The sequence below is a fragment of the Hippocampus bargibanti genome, linkage group LG13 (assembly GCF_051943395.1).
Source record: "Hippocampus bargibanti isolate YZ-2025 linkage group LG13, ASM5194339v1, whole genome shotgun sequence".
Taxonomy (NCBI): domain Eukaryota; kingdom Metazoa; phylum Chordata; class Actinopteri; order Syngnathiformes; family Syngnathidae; genus Hippocampus; species Hippocampus bargibanti.
This window is the reverse complement of record NC_142746.1, coordinates 21,836,276-21,860,314: the sequence shown is the minus strand read 5'-3', so window position 1 is coordinate 21,860,314 and position 24,039 is coordinate 21,836,276. Positions and strand designations below refer to the sequence as shown.

General features: G+C 38.2%; 1 protein-coding gene across 1 annotated transcript; it reads right to left on the bottom strand.

Moving 5' to 3' along the window:
• Positions 1 to 1,605: 1,605 nt before the first annotated feature.
• On the bottom strand, positions 1,606 to 19,072 carry oprm1 (opioid receptor, mu 1). Its single transcript, XM_089012334.1, has 6 exons — positions 18,746 to 19,072; positions 10,732 to 11,081; positions 9,712 to 9,887; positions 8,317 to 8,495; positions 6,846 to 7,029; positions 1,606 to 5,917 (listed from the first exon to the last, which is right to left on the bottom strand). Exons 1-6 carry the CDS (start codon positions 18,967 to 18,969, stop codon positions 5,912 to 5,914), a joined length of 1,119 nt encoding a protein of 372 aa, XP_088868460.1. The 5' UTR covers positions 18,970 to 19,072; the 3' UTR covers positions 1,606 to 5,911.
• Positions 19,073 to 24,039: the final 4,967 nt, after the last annotated feature.

Genomic DNA, 24,039 nt, shown 5'->3' with positions numbered 1-24,039 from the left:
ATGAGGTGATACCGGTGGAAGTGGGGCAATCAGGCCAGTAGTTAGTCTGAACAATAGGAACAATCAGTGAATCTGCAGGGAGTAGTCCTCTGCTCCCCCCCAACCTGAGAGCAGGGACCTATCATAGCAGAGTCGGGCACCGCCATGTCCGGACAGTAGCTAAATATATATATATATATATATAGGGCCGAAACTACCAATAAGACTTTAGTTTGCTGATGAAGTTTCTTGGATAAGAAGCGAAACGTCCGACACCTTAGTTAAAAAACTAATAATAATAATTGATGACTATTACAAAAAAATCCATCATATCTTAATGGTGTAAAGTGAGGCTAATAACCGAGTAGGCTGAATTATTAAAAATCCTTCCTTCATCAATGAAAAAACCCAGAAGAACAGCGGCATTAAGTTCGAAAGGCTCGTATCGCGGACAAAAGCTATTAAAAAAAAGACGACGAGAAGCTAATGGCGTTTTCAGCATGTTTCATAATTACTGAGGCAACCTTTGAGTCGTTCGTCTCGCAGCGTGTGATCACCGTTTAGCTAGCTGAATTACCACCTGGGAATCGAGTGCGATTTAATGTCAAGGATTCCATTAGAAAAATGACTGTAGTGGAAGCGCCGCCGGAGTGGAAAACGACCTCAAGTTGTTTGCCGGCCATGATCGTAAAACCAAGCTAAGCGCTACACGCCACGTTTGACCATTTTTGACTTCAATGACTTGGGGGAGTGTCTGAAATAACGTCCGCCACGATGTCCGTGGCGTGCAACTTTTACATCGGGCGTTGGAACTAACGTTTGACCATTTTTGACTTCAGTGACTTGGGGCAATGTCTGAAATAACGTCAGCCCGGATGCCTGGGGCGTGCACCTTTTACGTCGGGCGAACAACTTACAAAAACGTCTCCGCCCGGGTGGCCGACAACTTCTTGAAGAAAAAAAAAGATTTTTTCAAATCAAACGTTTGCTTTATTCGATAAAGCAAACGTTTGAACGAAGATTTGAAAATCGGAATAAATTATTCCGATTTTGAAATCTTTGTGCAACTTTTACATCGGGCGTGCAACTTACAAATCGTCCCCGACCGGGTGGCCGGCAACTTCTTCAAGAAAAAAAAAATAAACGAAGATTTCGAAAGCTGAATAAATTATTCCGATTTTGAAATCTTTGTGCAACTTCTACATCGGGCGTACAACTTAGAAAACGTCTCCGCCCGGGTGGCCGACAACTTCTTCAAGAAAAAAAAATATATATTTTTTTTCAAATCAAACGTTTGCTTTATTCAATATAGCACACGTTTGAACGAAGATTTCGAAATCAGAATACATTTTTCCGATTTTGAAATCTTCGTGCAACTTTTACATCGGGCGTACAACTTACAAAACGTGTCCGCCCGGGTGGCCGACAACTTCTTCAAGAAAAAAAAATATATATATTTTTTCAAATCAAACGTTTGCTTTATTCAATATAGCACACGTTTGAACGAAGATTTCGAAATCAGAATACATTTTTCCGATTTTGAAATCTTCGTGCAACTTTTACATCGGGCGTACAACTTACAAAACGTGTCCGCCCGGGTGGCCGACAACTTCTTCTAGAAAAAAAGTTATAAGGTTGTGCATTTGCATATAATAATAATATAATCATACATTTTATTTATAAGCGCCTTTCAAAACTTTCAAGGACACCTTACAGTCACAGGATATTTTTTTTCTGCGGGTGAGCAGCGGCAGCCACACGCGCCAGCGTTCACTCAACCCATTTTCTAAAGTAGATGCACAGAATCTCAGCAGCGGAAGAAAGATTCAAAAGAAGCTAACAACATTTATGACACTACTAAACGTACATTATCCCGTGGCGGCAGGCAACTTTATGGCCAGGTCGGCAACTTTTCACAGTTGTCTGCCCTGGTGTCCGCTAACTTTTTTATCATGAGTTTCAGACACTGCTTGGGATCTTGAAATTCAACAAGGACAGTAGTGGACCTTGGCGGCTTTTGCGATTCACATTTTTCATGGTCCTAAAAAGCATTCAAGAAACTTTATTTCATCTTGTTGCAATTTATATGCATTTTTTTACAACACCGGCGGGTTGCGCACAACATGCGTACCGCGACAACATTCATCAAAAATAACAGCAAGGACAATAAGATACAGTAGATATACAAGGTTACAGCATACATATTTTTTTTTAAATCTATATACATTTTTAAACGACACTTTAGGTTCAATATGATCACAGTCAAAGCACAATCCATCGTCATTTTTGACCTCTCTTTATTTTTTTTATTTTTTTACTATAGATTTGAAGGCATTTTTTTAATGTACAGGTAACATCCGACTTACGACCAAGTTTTGTTCCGACCAAATGGTTGTAAGTCAAAATGGTCGTAAGTCGAAATCCATTCAAAATGTTGACTAGAGACTCGGAGGCTAAATGACTCGCAAACTCCCCCCCTGGTCGTAAGTACGGGTGGTCGTAAGTCGAGCCGGTCATAAGTCGGATGTTACCTGTACAGTATATAATGTAACGGCTGGTCATTCCAGAATTGGGGGGGAATTTTAGCTTGAAAATTATTTTAAAAAAAATAAACCTTAATTGATCTGATTGTCTGCAACATAATAATCAATGCTAATAATAATAAATAACAACCCTGTTAATGTTGTGCTGACGAATGCTCGCCTTCTCTTAAGCTAACTGCTTGGCTAGCTTTGACTGCTAACCCACAGAACAAATTTATTTAGATAACTCAAGCGGGAAAAATATGGAAATTCAGAAACATGTTAGCTTTCTCTAAATAGTACAAGCTATCTATTACTGCTAACCCAGAGAACAAACTTACGTACATAAACCAAGTGGGGAAAATTGTGGAAATTAGGACAAATGTTAGCTTCTTCTCAGGAGTGCAAGCTAACTGTTTAGCTAGCGGTTACTGCAAACCTAAATAACAAACTTGTGTCCATAAACCAAAGCGGATTTTTTTTTTGAAATTTGGACAAATGTTAGCTTTTTCCTCAGTAGTACAAGCTAACTGTTTAGCTAGCTGTTACTGCTAACCCAGAAAACAAACTTGTGTATAAAAACCAAGTGGGAAAAATTGTGGAAATTCGGAAAAAATGTTAGCTTTATCTCAGGAGCACGAGCTAACTGTTTAGCCAGCTGTTAATGCTATCCAGGGAGGCAATTTTAATTGTATATACAAGTAACTAGTAAAAATGGTCTTATTCTCATCGTTTTTAGAAGAGGGATGTCTGAGGTAGAGTGAGACATTCAATCACGAATGTGATAAAACTCTGAAAAACGGAAATAGCATTGCGCTACGCATTCTTTTGGGAAAACAATTTGACGATGTCGCGTCCAGCATGTTATTTGATTCATTGCTTTCTTCTTCTACGGTGCTAAAAATGTTGTGTCTATCCAGAGGGACACACGCTCCTTGAATAATATTTCTTACTTGAAATAATTTGTATTTTACAAGAAATATTCCCTCATGTTACAAGAAGGGGAAAATATGTGCAACCATAATTTTCCCGCGGCATGAAAATGAGATTTTAAACTGCATGGTTTAATATTTTGTATGTGGATTATTTAAAATTTGATGGATGCGCTGTAAAATGTCCCCCCCCCCCTCAATTCTGAAATGACCCATAAAAAAAAGATTAGAAGTAGAATGACTGAAATAATTGAGCCACTGAGAGTCGGCTAGCAAACTCAATTTATGTAATTTAGCAGGAGAGTAATTGAAAGTTTGAATGACATCAGAATGTTAGAATGAAAGCATTTTGGAACAGAATTTTAAAAACTATAATTTATTCATTTAATTTGATATTTTTACACAAAACAATCATTTGTTTAGCTCAGCAGTGATCCAAGTCCAAACAACCTTCAACGCTATCAATATTTCCTGAAAGGTAACCAATAATGGAGTTAGCCTATACTTTATCTCAATGGCCCAATTTATCTTTATTTAAAAAAACAAAAATTGCGGGCGGCTCACAGATGATCAAAATTTGCAGCGACGGTGAAAAAAACATCCAATCAAGTCACGGGCACTCGTAATATAATTTGACCAAAGCTTCGCGCTTGCTTTCAACATTTAGCTATTAGCAGACGTGTGCACATTCCACCTTGACGTCTCTGATCCACTGGTGAAAAGGACGCTTTGATCCTCCCCGCGAGAGTGGCTGCCTTTACACCAGCTCCTGTAGAGCGATACCTTGGTTTACGAACTTAATTTGGTTTCCAGACAGTGTGTAAGGCGAAAAGTGTGTATCCCAAACATTAATTTCCCATAGGAAACCATTAAAATGAGAATAATCTGTTCCCACGTCCCCATAAAACATAATTTTCTACTTTCTAATTTTTAAGGCAACACAAAATATACCTTATTTTATGTATAATAAATGTGCTATGGTATTATAATTAAAGAAATAAATTGCACTTATAATATTGTTGTAATTTTATTGACCTTTGTGATGGTCGTTGATGGCTTTATGGAATGGAGTGGCCGCTTTCCTCAGCATTAAACGCTTGATGAGGAATGTAGCCTTCTTCTTTCACCATCTTGAGGAATGATCCCTCGTAGGTTCTTTCTCTGCCATAATTTTATCTAGTTCTTCATCAATTGTGTTAGGTTTAGCTGGGTTGGTAGCTTTTTGCATCGAGTGTACAGATGGCTTGTGCGGGTTATTTGTGGCGCCTGATTGATGGGATATTTTAACCTTGCAGTCTACACTCTGCCTTTGAACTATCAAAGTTGAACCTCTCTCACTGTCATCTGCCTGTCTTTTTAATTTTTAAACCACCTCTTGTCATTGCTGCGTTCTTGACCAATCACGTGGCTTTAACTGACGACTGGGGGCGGGGAATAGAGGACCAAAGAAAGTCGGCTGCCATTTTTCTTGTTAGAACGGGCTCGTTCGCAAACGACACATCACTCATTGAGGCAGCTCTGTGTGTATCCCGAAAAAAGTTCGTCTGCCAAGGTCGAATTTTCATCAATTTAACGTTCGTAAACCGAACAGTTCGTAAGCCGTGGGGTTCCTAAACCAAGGTATCACTGTATTTTGTTATTCTACTTATTTTCCTTTCTTCTTACTTTTATAACTTTGCCGCTGTGAAATGTGAATTTCTCCACTGCGAGACTAATAAAGGCTAATCCAATCCACTTTTCGATATCGACGATAATGCAGATAATGACGAAACAAGAAAGCATACGATGATCCACCAACGCAATACGAACAGCACACATTGTCGCTAAATGAGGCAGCAGTGCGTTTTACCGTATCATAAACACACTTGGTCAAGCCTCCCTTTCCCCTTTTACGGTCCACAGACGATTTGCAGAGCTGGTCTGTTGTCACAGTCCAGGCACCATTTGGAAACAGAACACTGCGGGTGTGTGTGTGGGTGTGAGTGTGCGACAGAAAAAAAAAAACCACAGCATTGAAGCTGCCACCGTGCCAAACAAACGAGCAGCAGGAAAATGAGCCTGTGGCAACTCGTGCAGAAACGAGTCGAAAAATACCAGACAAAAGTCCCCATTCGGGGACATATCATTAGGAACAGCAGAATAATGTCAATCCGTTGTGTTTTTGAGGGGTGCGTCGTTTTGAAATGGATGACTCCATATCAAAAATGGGCAAAAAGGAAATCATCATCCATTTTTTGTATTTACAATTCTTCTTCGTCCATACCGTACAACCCCTTTCCGGTTCCAACATGTCGCCGTGAGCCGACTAGCCGCCATTTTGCATCAACAATCCGTGTGTAAGTACGGTACTATGTGCGTGTCCGCATGCGTGTGTAATTAGAGCCCCGTGGTGACTTGAGTGACTTCCGAGTTGAGGTCGTCGTTGGCCCCGTCGCCTCCACAGCGAGAGTCGACGGACGACTCCTCATCCACGGCTAGTCATACCTGAAGGAAGAGATATAAAATGGCCGCCGGTTGGAAGTTACTTGAAGTAACTGTGTCACTAACTAACTAACTAACTAACTAACTAACTAACTACTTGCTAACTAACTCACTCACTCGCTAACAAACTCGCTAACTAACTAACTAACTCACTCACTCGCTAACTAACTAAGTCACTTGCTAACTAATTCACTCGCTAACTGACTCACTCGCTAACTAACTCACTCACTCGCTAACTAACTCGTTCACTTGCTAAGCAACTAACTCACTGCTAACTAACTCACTCGCTAACTAACTCACTCGCTAACTAACTCACTCGCTAACTAATCTTCTAAATAACTCTAAATAATTCACTAACAAACTCACTCACTAACCAAATGATTCACCAAATAACCAAACGACTAACTAAATACTAGTTAACTAACTAACTAATCACCTGACTAATTAACTAATTATCTAACTAATTATCGAACTAATTAGCTAACTAATCAACTAACTAAATAACTCACCAAATAACTCACCATATAACTAACTAAATAACTCACTAAATAACAAAATGACTAAGTAAATAACAAAATAAATAAATTAAAAAAATAAAATTTGGCTACGTCAATGGTGCGCCTTAGCTTTAGCAAAACTGCACTTGCTAATTTAGTGGATTTTTGTATCAGTCAGGAGGCCAGTTGTGTTGTTGTAGCATTAGCATCAGTGCTAGCTGTGTGACGGATTCGATTTGCGTAGTAACTCGGGAGTTGGTGAAAATTTTCAAATTAAAATTTCAGTCATACTTGTGATTCTTTTTCTGCTTGGACTTGAATTAGCCTAATTAGCCTCCTTCGCTGTATTATCGTCGAACGTCTGTTTTATTTACAAATTTGAAGTCAATGACGCCTTTTAACCAGTAGAGGGAGCACCACTGTCTCCGCCATACCTGTTGATTGGACCGGTCTCCCGTCTCCGCACTGTTGGTCTCGCGTTGGGGCGCCTTGCGGCCAATCGTGCCCACCCGGATGGAGTTCTGCATCTCGAGTAGCGAGGGCCCCGATGAGCAGAACTCGCGGAAACAGCGCTTGAAGTTCTCGTCCAAGTAGCCGTAAAGCACCGGGTTCAAACTGCTGTAAGCGGGCAACATCAGCCCATTACTACATTACAGCGACAAATACATCGTCTGTCGACAATTCATTAAAGTAGTGTATTTTCCGGCGTATAAGGCGCACCGAAGTATAAGGTGCACTCCCAATGAATGGCGTATTTTCCATATACAAGTCGCACCGGACTACAAGGCGCACCTTCAATGAATGAAATACATTTTCCAAATATAATGTATACATATATAAAAGTTTTCCAAATATAAGGCACACTACATGATAAGGCGCTATAAATGAGGCTGGGGTTACGCACGACTTCTTCTACTACTAATAAATAATAATAAATACGTAAGTACTGTGTTTAAAATAAAAAAAATAATTAATATAAATGAATAAACAAATAACTAAGTGGACGGATAAATAAATAAATACAATCATACATAAATACATGAATACATACGTAAATACATACATAAATAAATGAACAAATAAATGAACAAACAAACAAATAAATAAATAAATAAATAGACAGACTAATACAAATAAATAAATAAAATAAGTGGATGAATAAATAAATAAATAAATAAATAAATAAATAAACTAGTATAAATGAATAAACAAATAAAATAAATAGTAAGTGGATAGATAAATACATACATACATAAATACATAAATAAATGAACAAATAAATAAATAAATAAATAGACAATCGAATATAAATGAATAAATAAAATATATAAGTAGATGGATAAATACATAAATACATACAGACATAAATACATAAATAAATAAATGAACAAATAAATGCACAAACAAATAAATAAATAAATAACTAAATAAATAAATAAATAAGTGGATAAATAAATAAATACATACATAAGTACATGAATAAATAAATAAATGAATGGATAAATAAATGATCAAATAAATAAATAAATAGACTAAGTGGATGGATGAATAAATAAAATACATACAAAAAAAAATACATAAAAATAAAAATAAAAATAAATAAACAAATGATTAAGTGGATAAATAAATGAATGAGGAAAAAATGAATACATGAATAAATGAACAACTAAATAAATAGACAACTACATGAATAAATAAATCAATCTTATAGATATATATATATATTCCAAAATATGTCGTGGGGGGTAGTAACATACATATCATTTTTTTTTAAATCATTTTAAGAATAAATTTGTTAAAAAATGCGCTTTGTTGCACAACGTTTTTAGCCTCATCGCCACTTTTCGCGCTTCCGCCACTGGAATAACGCGGCGTCGTGAGACCGTCGCGGTTTCGCTCGCTTACCTGTTGGTGTAGCCCAGGGCGATGCAGAAGTGCCAGGTGACGGTCTGCAAGGTGGAGCTGGAGATGTTGATCAAGGCGATGATGATGACGAAGATATGGATGGGCGTCCAACACACGATGAAGACGGACACCACCACCAGGACCATGCGCGTGATGCGACGCAGATTGCGGTCTTTCTCCTACGCCCACAAAACAGCCGCAATCAGCTCACTTTTAACACTTTTGTGCCGATGACGTTAAACGCTATCCCTAAAAGTATCTATTTGCTATATATTTGCTATCTAGCTGGCTAGCTTTCTGTCTATTAACTAGCTAGTTAGCTAAGTCCTGTGACTGAATTTTGATGGGCGCTTGTGAATGAAATGTATTATTAGCGATCTATTTGCTATTTATTTTCTATCTTTTAACTATCTAGCTGGATAGCTTGCTATATATTAGCTATATAGCTATATAGCTATCTAGCTAGCTGTCTAACTTGTTCTGTGACTGAGTTTTGAAGGGCGCTTGTAAATGCAATGTATTATTATTATTATTGTTATCTGTCTCTTAGCTAGCTAGCTATCTAACTTGTCCCGTGACTGAGTTTTGAAGGGCGCTTATCAATAAAATGATTATTATTATTATTATTATTATTATTATTGGCTATCTCTTAGCTAGGTAGCTATCCGACGTAAAAGCTTGGCCAAAACAAACATGCGAATCAAACCTCGGAAGATGGAGGAAAATATCTCTTAGCTAGCTAGCTAGCTAGCTAACTTGTCCAGTGACTGTGAGTTTTGAAGGACGCTTGTAAATGAAATGTATTATTCTTATTATTATTAGCTGTCTCTTAGCTACCTAACTAGCTAGCTATCTAACTTGTCCAGTGACTGTGAGTTTTGAAGGGCGCTTGTAAATGAAATGTATTACTCTTGTTGTGATTAGCCGTCTCTTAGCTAGCTAGCTAGCTATTTTTCTATCTATTTGAGTTACTTCCAGGTTGAGTAAACGCTGGCGCATGCGGCTGCCGCTGTTAATTCATTACAAGACTTATCCTGTGACTGTCAAGTGACCTTCAGAGTTTTGAAAGGTGCTTAAAAATGAAATGTATGATTATTATTATTATAAAATGTTAATTTCACTTTTTGCGACATTACCATTTGTCATTCTGCCTTTTACCAATATTGTCTTTTTGATTTGCATAATCTCTGCAAAATGATTAATTTATAAATCAGTGCAGCTGATTCCATTTATCCCACTTTTTGTTCTTGGGGAGATGAATCAATGGAGCTCACAACTTTTCAAGCCCATTTAAACCGAGAGAAGGGGAAAAAAAATCAATACTCGGATCAATGCGATGCATTCTGATTGCCTCATCCGTGACAAGCGTAAGAATCAATCGAACGAACGGTTCACCTGCGAGCCCGATAGCATGCGCACGCTTTTGAGGCGTAGAACCATCAACCCGTAGCAGACGGTGATGATGAGTACGGGCATGATGAAGGCGAAGATGAAAACGCAGATTTTCAGCAAGATGTCCCAGTACCAAGACGGCTGCGGGAAGACGAGCTTGCAATCCACGATGCTCGAGGCTGTGCGGGGGAAACGCGGGCGCAAATGTCATATTATGATTTAAATAACAGCGTTTTTTTACATAAAAAGTTCTTTTTTTCAGGGTTAAAGTTTGCATTTTTGTACAAACAGGTTTCTGGAATGGATTATGGTTGAAACCCCAAGTTTGACTGTACAGTGATACCTTGGCTTACGAACTTTTCGGTTTACGAACGTTAAATTTATGAAAAATTTACCTTGGCATACAAACTATTTTTCGGGATACACACGGAGCGCCACAATGCGTGATGTGTCGTTGGCGAACGAGACCGTTCTCCTAACAAGAAAATGGCAGCCGACTGTTTTTGTCCTCTATTCCCCGCCCCCAATCTTCGGTTAAAGCCACGTGATTGCTCAAGAACGCAGCAGTGGGGGGCGGGTGGGTTAAACATTAAAGAGACAGGCAGACGACAGAGAGTGATAAAATGGATCGAAAACAGTGAAATTTGGACTTGTTTCAATTTTGATAGCAGAGTGTAGGCTGCAAGGTTAAAATATCCCATCAATCAGGCTCCACAAATAACCCGCACAAGCCATCTGTACACATGATGCAAAAACCCATCTAAAGTAAGAAAATTAGGTTTTATGGGGACCTGGGGAACGGATTATTCTCATTTTGATGGTTCCCAATGGGAAATTTTTTTTGGGATACACACTTTTCACCTTACACACTCTGTCTGGGAACCAATTAAGTTCGTAAGCCAAGGTGGGGGTTGATATGCATGGCCCGACTCTGCGTGATAGCTATATTTTGTCTGGATTTATTTCACCAAGACGTGATAAACAGCCCGTTGCTACGCCGAGCGTTAGCATTAGCAGACTCACGGGTGACGACGGTGGACGCCATGAACATGACCGGCAGGCCGATGGCGGACGACAGGATCCAATTACAGACGTTGACGATCTTAGCGTTGCGCGGCGTTCGGAAATCCAAAGCCTTGACCGGATGGCACACGGCCACGTAGCGGTCGATGCTCATGGTGGTGAGCGTAAAGATGGACGTGAACATGTTGTAGTAGTCGATGGACATGACGATCTTGCACAAGATGTCGCCGAAGGGCCACGTGCCCATCAGGTAGTTGACGCTCTGGAAGGGTAGCGTGCTAGTGACTAGCGCGTCGGCCAAGGCCAGGTTGAAGATGTAGATGTTGGTGGCGGTCTTCATTTTGGTGTACCTGCCCCCCCCAAAAAAAAACAGAATTTATTAACAGTGTGACGTGGAACGCCATTCCCCAATTTGTTCAGGTTTTGGCTTTTTCGTGTGTGGGTGCCGATAAAGCGCAGGTCAGACCTCTGGCAATGTTTTTGCTTTTCACAAAGGGGCAGCATTTACCCTTTGTCCATGTTAGCGCTTTGTTATAGCTTCAGCTGTTGTTAAAGTGCTATAAAATCAATATGTATTGTATTTTGTACATCTGCTCCCATTTCAAACTCGGATAACTCCAGAGCCATGTACATTAGGAATTAACTCTTTTTTTTTCTGACGAAGGAATAGGGCCTACGCTGTCTTGAATTTTTATGTAGTCTCAATATTCTGTGGGTCCTGCAATTTGAGAGAAAAATATTATTATTATTATTATTCTACTTCTTCTTTTTCTTCTTCTGATTCTTCTTCGTCTTTGTCATCATCTTCTAGTTTTTTTATGATTCTAGCCTCACTAATCCCAAACGCGCTTAGCAAGCGTCCAAGATGACATGTTTGTTCATTAAATTCTAATTAACTTGAACACAGATAGCTTGCCACCTCGTTATTTCCCATCTTTATTGAGCCGAGGGACGCTTAGCTTGAGGAAATAACGCGCGTCACGTGTTTTCCGGAGTGCCAGAAGGGGGTGTTTGTTTTCAACCGTTCCGTTCTAGGAGTGTTTTTGTGGTGATTCTGGATCATACTTCATACTGGATCAACTTTTCGGGATTCTTTCAGGAAAGGAGTGATTGATTCTGAGCAATACGTCTGTGTAAGCTCTCAGTCGTACAGGAATGGTCCATCGATGAAAAGGTTTCTTCAGCCGTCGTCTGTACTTCTTTGAAGGTGTCGGACGTTTCGCTTCTTATGCAAGAAACTTCGTCAGAAGACTAAAGTCTTACTGGTAGTTTCGGCCCTATATATATCCCTATATACAGTAGGGATACATATAAACTAAGCTAAAGTCTTACTGGTTGTTTCGGCCGACATATATATACAGATACGGACGTTTCACTATATATATAAGAAATATATAGCATATAAAGTATTACTATTATATCGGCCCTATATATATATATACAGTAGGGATATATATAGGGGCGAAACTACCATATCATACTTTATATATACGAAGTTTCTTGGATAAGAAGCAAAATATATATCATAGGTACTTCTTTGAAGGCGTCAGACGTTTCGCTTCTTATCCAAGAAACTTCGCCAGCAAACTAAAGTCTTATGTTAGTATCGGCCCTATATATATATATATATATATATATATATATACAATAGGGATATATATATAGGGCCGAAACTAACAGTTTGAATTTAGTTTCGGCCCTATATATATATATATATATATATATAGTAGGGATATATATATAGGGCCGAAACTACCAGTAAGACTTTAGTTTGCTGACGAAGTTTCTTGGATAAGAAGCGAAACGTCCGACAACTTCAAAGAAGTAGAGATGACGGCTGAAGAAACCTTTTCATCGATTCTGAGCAAAGTCATAGTTTTCCGATGCGAGATGATTCATTCCATGTTATAAAATTACAGGCTCGGTTGAGTCAGTTGGCATTTGAGTGACACTTGGCCTGAAAATGGACAAATGAGCTTGGAAAAATTGAAGTGGCCTCAATCGCCGCCTACAAGGGTTCAGACACTTCACACGAATGAAACAGGCAGTGGTGGGGGCAATGCGGGGTCCTGCTGATCTCCATGTACCCTTTTAACAGTGCAAGTGTGTGTCCATTTTGTCATTTCAAGCTAATGTATGAAGCCGTTTTGATTGGGCATGACTGAAGTAAACTCTGACCACTTCCACTTCGGCGCACACCTCCCTCCGAGATCCGCCGGCCGAAAAATGTCTTTAAAATTCCCATATGACGACTGCGGAGGTGTTGATTCAGTTTTCTAGCAAGATTCGGGCAATACACATATTCCAGTCAATTCCCTGCTATCGTGTTATGTTTATTTTATCCGAAATAACTTGACAAGTGGGGTCATTAGTGGTTCACAACAGCAAAGGATGTTTAAAGTAGCGCTTGTGCACAGCTTGATTGCCTGGAAAACGCTTATTGACTGAGGAAAGCTAGTTTATTATCGATTCCTCAAGTGTGACATTAAATCGAGCCACGTGTGGCTAAATAAAAACAAGTTAATAAATTAGGGATGACTGTCCAAATGCATATTAACTCAGTCACCCTTTCTCTCTCCGGAATAACTAGATAAATGAATGAACGAATGAACGAATTAACTAACTGACTAATTAATTACACATAAATGAATACATTAATTACAAATAAATGAATAAAGTAGTTAAAATAAATGAATACATCAACTAATTATAAATAAATAAATCAATCAATCAATCAATAAAAAATAAATAAATTAAAAATAAATACATAAAAATAAATACATTAAAAATAAATACATTAAAGATAAATACATTAAAAATGAATTACAAATAAATACATTAAAATGAATTAAAAATAAATAAATTAAATGTAAATTAAAAAAAATATTTAGATAACTAAATATACATAAGTACACAAATAAATAAAAAATGTATCACAAAAAATGTAAATGTAAATAAATGGATAAATAAAAATAAGTAAAAAATGTCGATAAAAAATAATTATTGTTGAAAAATAAATATAAATAGACAAATAAATAAACATAGATAAGGAAAAAAAACCATACATAAATAAATAAATGAATACACACATACATAAATATATAAATACAAATAAAACCAAATAAATAAAAATATAAATAAATACATAAATACACAAAAAATAAACAAATAAATAACCATTCAAATGTACTAAAACTAAAATATAGTACAAGCATTCTCCTTTTAAAAGATAAATCATCCAGAAATGATAGAAAATTTTGAACTTTGTAGAAAAAAAAACATTTTTTTTTGCAATAACCTTCGCAGTTTTTGCAGCTCCTCAAGGACCTTAACAGAAACACCTCATGACGCCTAATTCCAACAAAGCCGTCTGGCGCTTGAGCACAACATTTCGCAGCGACCCGGCCATTAATCTAGCGGACTGTTGTTATCCGGCGCACAAAACATCGTTTGTCATGAATGTGTGAAAGTGAGCCGCCGTGTTTTGAGATTTTTTTCTCCCCGCCGGTAACGCTGTCCACGCACACTGACGGATTGCCGAAGTCCGCGAGCCGCCAGCCGTCCCCGGAGCTTTCCATTCACTTCAATATTTACAAGCGCAACCAGGAAGGAATGTTCGTTCCGGGCCAGGACTTTCATCTAATCAGAAAAACTCAACAGACTAGAAAGGGTCCCACGCGCCGGAGCGCGATCACGTTGCGAAAAGCTATTTGTCGTTGCGTTAGCGCTAAGCTAGTGTCATTTGTCATGTAATCTGGTGGGAAAAGCACTCATGCCGTCGTTCATCAGCGGACCACATCGGCCAGCCTCCATTTTTCTTCCAACAAAATGTTACGCAAAACAATCAGAAAGTGGTTTAAACAGCGCCCCCCCCCCCCCCCCCCCCGCCATCCCATCCCCCGCTCTCCGCACCTTTACCTTACAATTTAACCGCTATAACGTTAGCGTTTTCAAAGTCTCAATTTTGCATAACGTGTTTTCCATGTACCACTGTATATACCTTGGCTTACAAACTTAATTGGTTCCCAGACAGAGTGTGTATGGCAAAAAGTGTGTATCTCCAAAAATTAATTTCCCATAGGAAACCATTAAAATGAGAATAATCCGTTCCCAGGTCCCCATAAAACATAATTTTAATGTTTAACTTCACTGCTGCATTCTTAACCAATCACGTGACTTTAACCGAAGACTGGGGGCGGGGAATAGAGGACAAAAACAGCCGGCTGCCATTTTCTTGTCAGGAGAACGGGCTTGTTTGCGAACGACACATCAATCATTGTGGCGCTCCGTGTGTATCCCGAAAAATAGTTCGTATGCCTAGTCCTAAAAGTCAATATTCTGTGGGTCCGGGTCATTCAAGTGCCAATGACAAAAACCCTGGCACTGGATTGGACACATTTTTGCACATCGTCTGCCAGTGAATGAGTTAACCGGGATAAATGGTGGAATGGTGGAAGAAACGGCTAACTATTGGCTTTGCAGCGATCTAGCTAGCTAGCTAGCTAGCTAGCTATTACTTATTTATTGGCTATCTATTAGCTGGCTAGCTTGCTTTCTATCTATTTTTGTGACTTCCGGGCTGAGTGAACGCTGGCGCGAATGGCTGCCGCTGCTCACCCGCAGGAAAAAAATGTATCCTGTGACTGTAAAGTGACCTTGAGCGTTTTGAAAGGCGCTTATAAATCAAATGTATTATTATTATTATTATTTTTTTTATTAGTAATAGTAGTAGTAGTGGTGGTCGTAGTAATAGTAGTATCATGATCAGTATTAGTACTTTATTATTACTATTATTATTATTATTATTACTGTTATTATTACTATTATTATTAGTCTGTTTTATTATTATTAGTAGTAGTGGTGGTCGTTGTAGTAGTAGTAGTAGTAGTAGTATCATGATCAGTATTAGTACTTTAGTAGTATCATGATCAGTATTAGTACTTTATTATTACTGTTATTATTACTGTTATTATTAATATGCGGGTGGAGCATAACACTACCAACAACATACTTTTATTTTGGCGGTGTCACCATTTAAACGTCCCTTTTTAGAATTTCAATATTTCAAGGGAGCGAAAACCAAATCTTCCCAAAGTTTCGATAACCATTTTGTTTCCCTGCCAGCTTCTTTCTGACATTGAGCAAAGACCTAATTATCGACCGCTTCAAGGAAGCTATTATCTGGCGTGACGTGCGGCGAATGACGACCATTTTGAAAGCCTTCCTGAACCCTCACAAATGTGGACAATACATACATGGATGAAGAAATTAATTAAATAAATAAACAAACACATACAATAATAAATAAATAAATAAGTGCTTTTTAATTACTTAATTAATTGGTTCGTTGATTAATTGATTTAATGTGTTAATAAAATAAAAAATATAATATAATTACATTTAATTACTTTAAATTCAATTACATTAAATTAAAATAAAATTACATTTTATTTAATTTAATTATGTGTAACTAAATTAACTAAAAATAAAACAAAATGTTAAAAAACAAATAAAGTAAGATGTAATGTAATTTAATTGCATTATGTTAAAATAGAATACAATTAAATGTAATTTAATTACGTTAAATTCAATTACATTAAAATAAAATAAAATAAACTAATAAAATAACAAAATAAAATGTAATCGAATTATGTTATGTTACATTAAATTAAAATAAAATTATTAAATTAAATTAAAAAAACAAATGGAATAAAATAAAATAAAAATAAAGAAATAAAATAAAATGTAATTTCATTTAATTTACATTACGTGAAATTCAAATAAAAGAACTTAAAATAAATAGTTTTATTTAATTAAAGTAATTCAATTAGATAAAATAAAATAAAATAAAATAAAACCACAGCTTTGCATCATCACGTTATTCGACTAAAACAAAGACAATTTAGCCTAGCGCTCCCAATGAAAATCTCTGAGAGGGGTAAAGGGAAGATTATGTGTCCTCTCGTTGCCACGGTAACACTGAGGACATGTCGCCGCAGGTTGTTGAAGAAAATAGCTGAAGGTTGTGCACCTTGACCCGCCAGATCTTCCACGTTTGCTTGACGAGGACGACACGCACGCGCGTTATAGATGAGGCTGATTTTACTCTCCCGCTCTCGACACACAAACACACAATCGTTTTGTCATCTTGTGTGACAAATATCCATTCTGATGAGCCTCAATCATACATTCCAACCAAAATATTGCACTGAAGCAACTTACGAACACATTCAACTTACGAACAAATTCAACTTACGAATGACCGTTTGGAACGTATGTCGTTCGTAAGTTGAGGTGTGTCTGGTTAACTTTATAGGAAGAACTGCAGTGTACGAGAGATGTCATCGGGGAGGCAAAGAGGCTGTTTCCATGGCAACAAAGCCTGCATTTCCATCCATCCGTGTTCTGATCAGGATTGGGAAGGGGGCAGCTAGAGCCCATCCCAGCCGTTTTTAGGGGAATAGGCAGGGGGCCCCCTGAACCGGTTGCCAGTCAATCGCAAGGCACACGGAGACCAACAACAATCTGTTGTTTCATTTTTACAATTTTATTTTATTTTATTTTATTTTATTTTATTTTATTTTATTTTATTTTATTTTATTAATTCGCCCGAATGATTGTGAGGGGAAACGTGTGAGTGCGCTGTGGTTACTTTTTATGATCCAAAGGGATTGCCACGGGATCGCCTTTCCTCTCGTACTTCTGTGTCTATTTAAACTGGCCAAATTGCATCCGAAAGCAGCGAGCGTAAAAGTGAGGATAAAGAGCACATGACCCCAACGCACCCACCCCCTCCTGCCTGCACCCCCCCACCCCCTTTCCAATCCTCAGGAAATGTTGTCAGCGCACCATTAGCTAAATGGCTGTTACACCGGTTGTGGAACGGAGTGCAAGAAAAATACGGAAACTGCGTTAGGGAGCATACTTTATTTATCGAGTACTCTAATCTACATATATATATATATATATATATATATATGCGCATCTATCTTATATTTTGTGGATAAAGACCAAGGGTTTCAAACTACTTTTTTTTTGCCACGGGCCAAAGCCATTAGAATGTTTCATCCCATCCGAATGGCTGCCAACTGGGTCGCGGCTTGGAATTGGGGCGGATTTATGTGGGACAGGAGATGTGAGACAATCTTTTTCCGTCAATGGATGCTACAGCTTTGTGTTTTCTACTACTACTAGTACCAATAATAATAATAATAGTAATAATAGTGATAATATTAATAGTGATATTATTAATATTGATAACGATACTGAAATCGATAATAATAATAAACAATAATGCAGAATACTAATGAAGAATAATAACAGCAATAATAATTACTAATTATAATAGTAATAATTAATAAAGTATTAATACTGAGAATGATACTACTACTACTACTACTACAACCACTACGACTACTACTACTACTAATAATAATAATAACAGTAGTAATAAAGTACTAATACTGATGATGATACTACTACTACCACGACTACTACTACTAATAATAATAATAATAATAACAGTAATAATAAAGTACTACAACTACTACTACTACTACTAACAACAACAACAATAATAATAATAATAATACGAAGAGTAATAATAATAATAATAATATTAATAATACGACCCTAAAAAATAATAAGAACCATAATAATAATAATAACAATAATGACTTCACGAGGGCCAAGAGACTTGTTAAACTGAAGTTTTGCAAAAAAAAGACATCAAAATTCAATTTTGCTAAATTACGCCAAAGAAAAAAATCAGATTTGATGATCACGCTCACTGAACTGCGGTCCAGCAAGACTGGCAGGGGGTCTCAATGTGACGTCATGTGTGAAATACCCCCCCCCCCCGCGCCCCCCCAAAAAAAATCAAAACGTGAGAACAACCACTCGGCAGGACGTTGACCCCCAACATCATCAGGGTAGTTAATTTACTCTCAAAGGTTTGCTGACTCCGCCCCAAAACAACAACTACAATCACAAACCCAACGCACACTTTCCGTACCTGACGATGATGTACATGACGAGCACGTTGCCCACCAACCCCACCACGGACACGACGGAGTAGACGGCCGTGATGACGATGGCGATGACGACCGGGTTGGCGTCGCCGTAGTCGGCTTGCTCGCAGCCGCTGCCGTTGAAGCACAAGCCGCCGCTGCCGTTATCGAAGGCGGCCATCTGCCTACGGTACTCCGCCGCCGACAGGTTGCCTTCTGCGCTCTCCATTTGCTTCTTGGCCAAATACACACACACACACACACACACACACCCCAAAAATAAAATAAATAAATAAATAAAAAGAAAGAAAATAAAAGGAAAGGAAAAGAGAGGAGAGGAGGCACAAGAAGAAGAAGAAGAAGAAGAAGTGGACGAAGGTGCTTTTTGTGCTCTCGGAGTGGAAACTGCCACGGACTAAAGCGAGTTGGAGTGAAGCGAATAGGGGGGGGGGGGGAGAGATGGGGAGAGAGAGAGTAATAGAACGATAGAGAGAGAGAAATGGGGGGAGAGAGAGTGATAGAACGATAGAGAGTGATAGAACGATAGGGAGAGAGAGAGAGAGAGATCTGGAGAGAGAGAGTAATAGATAGAGCAAGAGATGAGTAGATAGATAGATAGATAGATAGATAGATAGATAGATAGATAGATAGATAGATGGGGAGAGAGTGAGGGATGAGGAGAGAGTGATAGAGGGAGAGAGAGAATGGGAGATGAGGAGAGAGAGATAGAGAGAGATGGGGGGAGAGAGAGAAAGAGAGAGAAAGTGAGTGACAGAGAGAGATGAGAGAGTGATAGAGAGAGTGATAGATAAATAGAGAGAGAGAGAGAGAGAGAGAGAGATGAGGAGAGAGAGTGATATATATAGAGAGAGAGATGGGGGAGAGAGAGAGTAATAGAGAGAGAGACAGAGAGAGAGAGAGAGAGAGCGTCCTATTTTATTCTCACAATGTGAATTAATGTGTTTTTTTATGACAGTATTATATATTAATTTGTGTATGTATCCGTATTTTGTACGTAGTTTTCCATGCACGTGAGGGAATGTAGCCTCCCCATCCGAATCGATTTTAATCAAGATAATGTCCCTCCCGTGTCTCATTACAGGCGGCGAGAATCCCCAAAAAGGGGTTAAAAAGAAGGCTTCCGAAACGCTCCTCAGGCTTGTCTGCAGTCAGACTAACAAGCGAGGTCGGGCCTTCGCTTGACATTGGCGCATGTTTGCGCTTTCGTCTCATCAAAATAATCCGACAAGCAAAACAACACGCTTGATCGATTTCGCAAGGCCAAAGGTCAATGTCGCCGCGTCGATTTGGATTGTCCCTCCGACGTGTGTCCTTCACTGTTGTTAAAGCGCTATATAAATCAATAGGTTTGGATTGTATTTTGTACATCTGCCCCCATTTCAAGCTCAGATAACTCTGGACACATATGATTTAGGAATTTACCATTTTTTTCCGATGAAAGAAGTGAACCTACGGTTTCTTACGCCGAATTGAATGTTTATGTAGTCCATAAACTCCAGATTCTGTGGGTCCTGGAATTTGAGTGAAAATGACAAAAACCCTGGCACTGGATTCTTATATATCGTCTGGCAGTGAATGAGTTAAAAGACACCCAAACTCTCTTTTCCGCGCCTCACAATTTTTATTCATTCACTGACATTCGCAAATTTATTCTGGAGTTGAAAATATGCCATTCCTGAATTTTTTCAGGTTTTGGTTTTTCTTGCAGGGGTGCCGATAAAGCGCTGGTCAGACCTCTGGCAATGTTTTTTCCCTTCCGTGAGGGGGCAGCATTTGCTTTTTTGTCCATGTTAGCGCTTTGTTACATCTTCAGCTGTTGTTAAAGGGCTATATACATCAATAGGATTGTATTGTATTGTATTGTATTGTATTGTATTTTGTACATCTGCCCCCATTTCAAGCTCAGATAACTCCAGACCCATATAACTTAGTAATTGACTCTTTTTTTTTTTCTTCTGAAAGAAAGTGAACTTCTTACGCTGAATTGAATGTTTCTAAAACTCAATACTCTGTGTGTCCTGGAATTTTAGTGAAAATGACAAAAACCCTGGCACTGGAGTGGACACATTTTTGCACATTGTCTGGCAGTGAATGAGTTAACTTTTCATGACTAGAGATTTTTTTTCCTCCTTTTCTTTTTATTTAAAAAAAACTCATACTACCTTGACTTGCAGGAGTCAAGCTAATAAATAGCGCTCGGAAGCTAGCCGCTTGATTTATCGAAGCCCGCCGGCGTGCGAGACTCCACTTAGCGGCACCGATGAGCTCGTGTCATGTCGCCACGCGGTGATTTGGGTGCGATTTAGAGCTTTTAATCAAAAAGGGAACGCCGTATGAGAAGAAGGCTCGACGGCCATTTCGTGGGCTAACTCCATTTTATTGGGCTAACTCCATTTTGTGGGCTAACTCCATTCTGTAGGCTTTTGTATTAGCTAACAGATAGCTAATAGCTAGCTAGATAGCAAACAGATAGCGAGGTAGATAGCCAATAGATAGCAACATGAGCCAGCGTTGACTCAACTCAAATAGATGGAAAATTAGCTAGCTAACAGATAGCTAGCTAGATAGCTAATAGATAGCAAATAGCTAGGTAGATCAGTCATTATTCTACATTTTTTATAATCTTTGCACTATATCAAAAGGCACGATGATCCTGCCTGAGAGGAGTGGCTGGAAAAGGTGGTGGGCAGGGTGCATAGGGTCCAGACGGATTTTCCGCGGCCTTGTTTTCGATTGTTGCAGTGTGCAAGTCCTCGAGAGTGCGTAGCGAGTCATTTAGCCTCCGAGTCAACGTTTTGAATGGATTTCGACTTACCACCATTTTGACTTACGACCATTTGGTCGGAACTCGGTCGTAAGTTGGATGTTACCTATTCCTTTGACAGTAGAAGACTGCATTTTAAGCATCCGGAAAAATACAAACTTGCCGTTTGTGATGAATGACTCAAAGCATCGGAAAATATCCAGAGCCAACATGTTCTGTGCTGATAGGACTCGCACCCTCACAAAACCCACCACACGTACGCACGCATCACTTGCTATTCCGTTAACGGCCTGGGAGCATTTTGTCAAAGTCGTGCGTTAAATACACAAGTGAAGATGTTTATATTCATTCAATATGACGAATGAGCGCTTTGTCGAGGAAGTGAGTGTGTGTTTGCGTTTGTATCGCGATTGCACTAAACGGGCTAAACGCCAAACAGTTCAGACCGACCCAAAGCTGTGTCGTGATGACAACAAAAAGCAGCTCAGACATCCCAAATATGGATTCCAATTCAGGTTGCAAGGTCAGGTTTGGTTCCAAATTAGGGTTTCAAACCAAAATACGTACATGAAGAAAAAAATTGTTCCATGCACTCACATATACAAGAGGGTCTATTATAAATAGTCAGTTAAACGCCCGATTTTTAGGGACACATCACAATATCTACGTTTTCATCACATTTGTTTCATCTATTATTATTATAATGCCTTATTTCCTTATTATTATTGGATTGGATTGGATTAGCCTTTATTAGTCTCGCAGTGGAGAAATTTACATTTCACAGCAGCAAAGTGATAAAAATAAGAGGAAAGGAAAGGAAGAAGTAGAAAAGTAAAGTACAGGAGCTGCTGTAAAGGCAGCCAGTCTTGCGGTGCCGTCAAAACTACTACCAAAAAAAAATCTAAATAAAAAATAATTAACACAAAAGACAGACAGTCATTAAAATTTAAGCACTTTCTGCATTATTATATTATTATTATTATTATTATTATTAGTTGGTGTAGTATTATCATTATCATTATTATAAGTAGTCGTAGTATCATTATCAGTATTAGTACTTTATAATAATAATAATAATTATTATTATTATTATTGTTATTATTATTATTATTAGTAGTAGTCGTAGTAGTAGTAGTAGTAGTTGTTGTAGTAATAGTAGTATTATAATTATAATAATTATTATTTGTATTATTATGATGAGTAGTAGTACTAGTAGTAGCAGTATTATTAGTGTTAGTATTAGTGTCATTATCAGTATTAATATTATTATCAGTATCAGTACTTTATTATTGTTCTTCTTATAATTATTTTTATTAGTAGTAGTAATAGTAGTACTTTATAATATTTACTATTATTATTATTATTATTATTAGTAGTAGTAGTAGTAGTAGTAGTAGTAGTAGTACCATTATCAGTATTAATATTATCAGTGTTAGTATTATTATTATTATTATTATTATTATTATTTATTTTGGTGGCACAGATTACATTCACATCACATTTTTCGGTTGACGATAGCATCCTTCTTCTGCCCTCCCCCTCGAACTTGACAAATGAATAATGACCATGCGAGTAGCACATAGCTTGTCTGCCACATCTAGAAAATGGCTCATGATGATGATGATGATGAAGATGATGATGATGAAGATGATGAAGAAGATGTGTGCAAAGGCGTGGGAGTTTTTACAGTAATTACACTGTCAAGTACTTGCATGCAAATTCTGTGTTTAATTATTCTACTCCAGGAGCCATTATCATCTTCTTTAATGCTTTTTTTTCTCGCCTTTGAAATGGAAAATCTGTTGAGTGTCAAATGTACCTATTTTCCCCCCCTCCCACGCGCGTGCACACACACACACACACACACACACACACACACACACACACACACACACACACACACACACACACACACACACACACACACACACACACACACACACACACAAGACAACTCCTGAGCCTGCATCCTGTTACTGCAACTTAACATCTTCTCCATACTGACCTTTGAGAGATTTGCATGCGTCTGTACGAGACGCCGGGCAGGAAAAAATGCTCTTAATATCAGCACGTTGCACCACTGCCTTTTCATTTTACCATGTGATTAAACAAACGTTTGAAAAATTCAACCCTTAAAGTCAGTTTGACCAAGCGACATGAAATTTTGTCGTAAATCCACAGAGTTCAGAGTCTGAAGAGGCCAAGCTTGAAATCGCATAGAAACTCGGCCACTTGGGTTTTAAAGGATAACCAACACCATTTTTTTATGTCCTGACATCAGAAAAACGTTTTATAGCATCTAAAATAGCCAAAACACGCAGGCTGATACTTTTAGTCAAATGCAAAACACCAATAAAAAGGAGTTAAAGTGTCCCAAAACTACTTCAAAATGACCTCGGAGATGCAGAGTTTCAGAATGTCCCGCCCCCTTGTTCGTGACGTCACACCAAGACGTCTTGCCTTGCTCGAGAATCAAAACAATGGCTTCAGATTCGGAGAAGATGCTTTCTTGTT

Bases quoted from the DNA above. Each gene is read 5' to 3' on its own strand.
- oprm1 (XM_089012334.1), bottom strand. From the start codon at position 18,969: ATGGAGAGCGCAGAAGGCAACCTGTCGGCGGCGGAGTACCGTAGGCAG. The intron at 9,888-10,731 runs GTGAGTCTGCTA...TCCCCCGCACAG, and splicing joins GGCGTCCACCGTCGTCACCC to CCTCGAGCATCGTGGATTGC. The intron at 7,030-8,316 runs GTAAGCGAGCGA...GCCCGCTTACAG, and splicing joins GCCCTGGGCTACACCAACAG to CAGTTTGAACCCGGTGCTTT.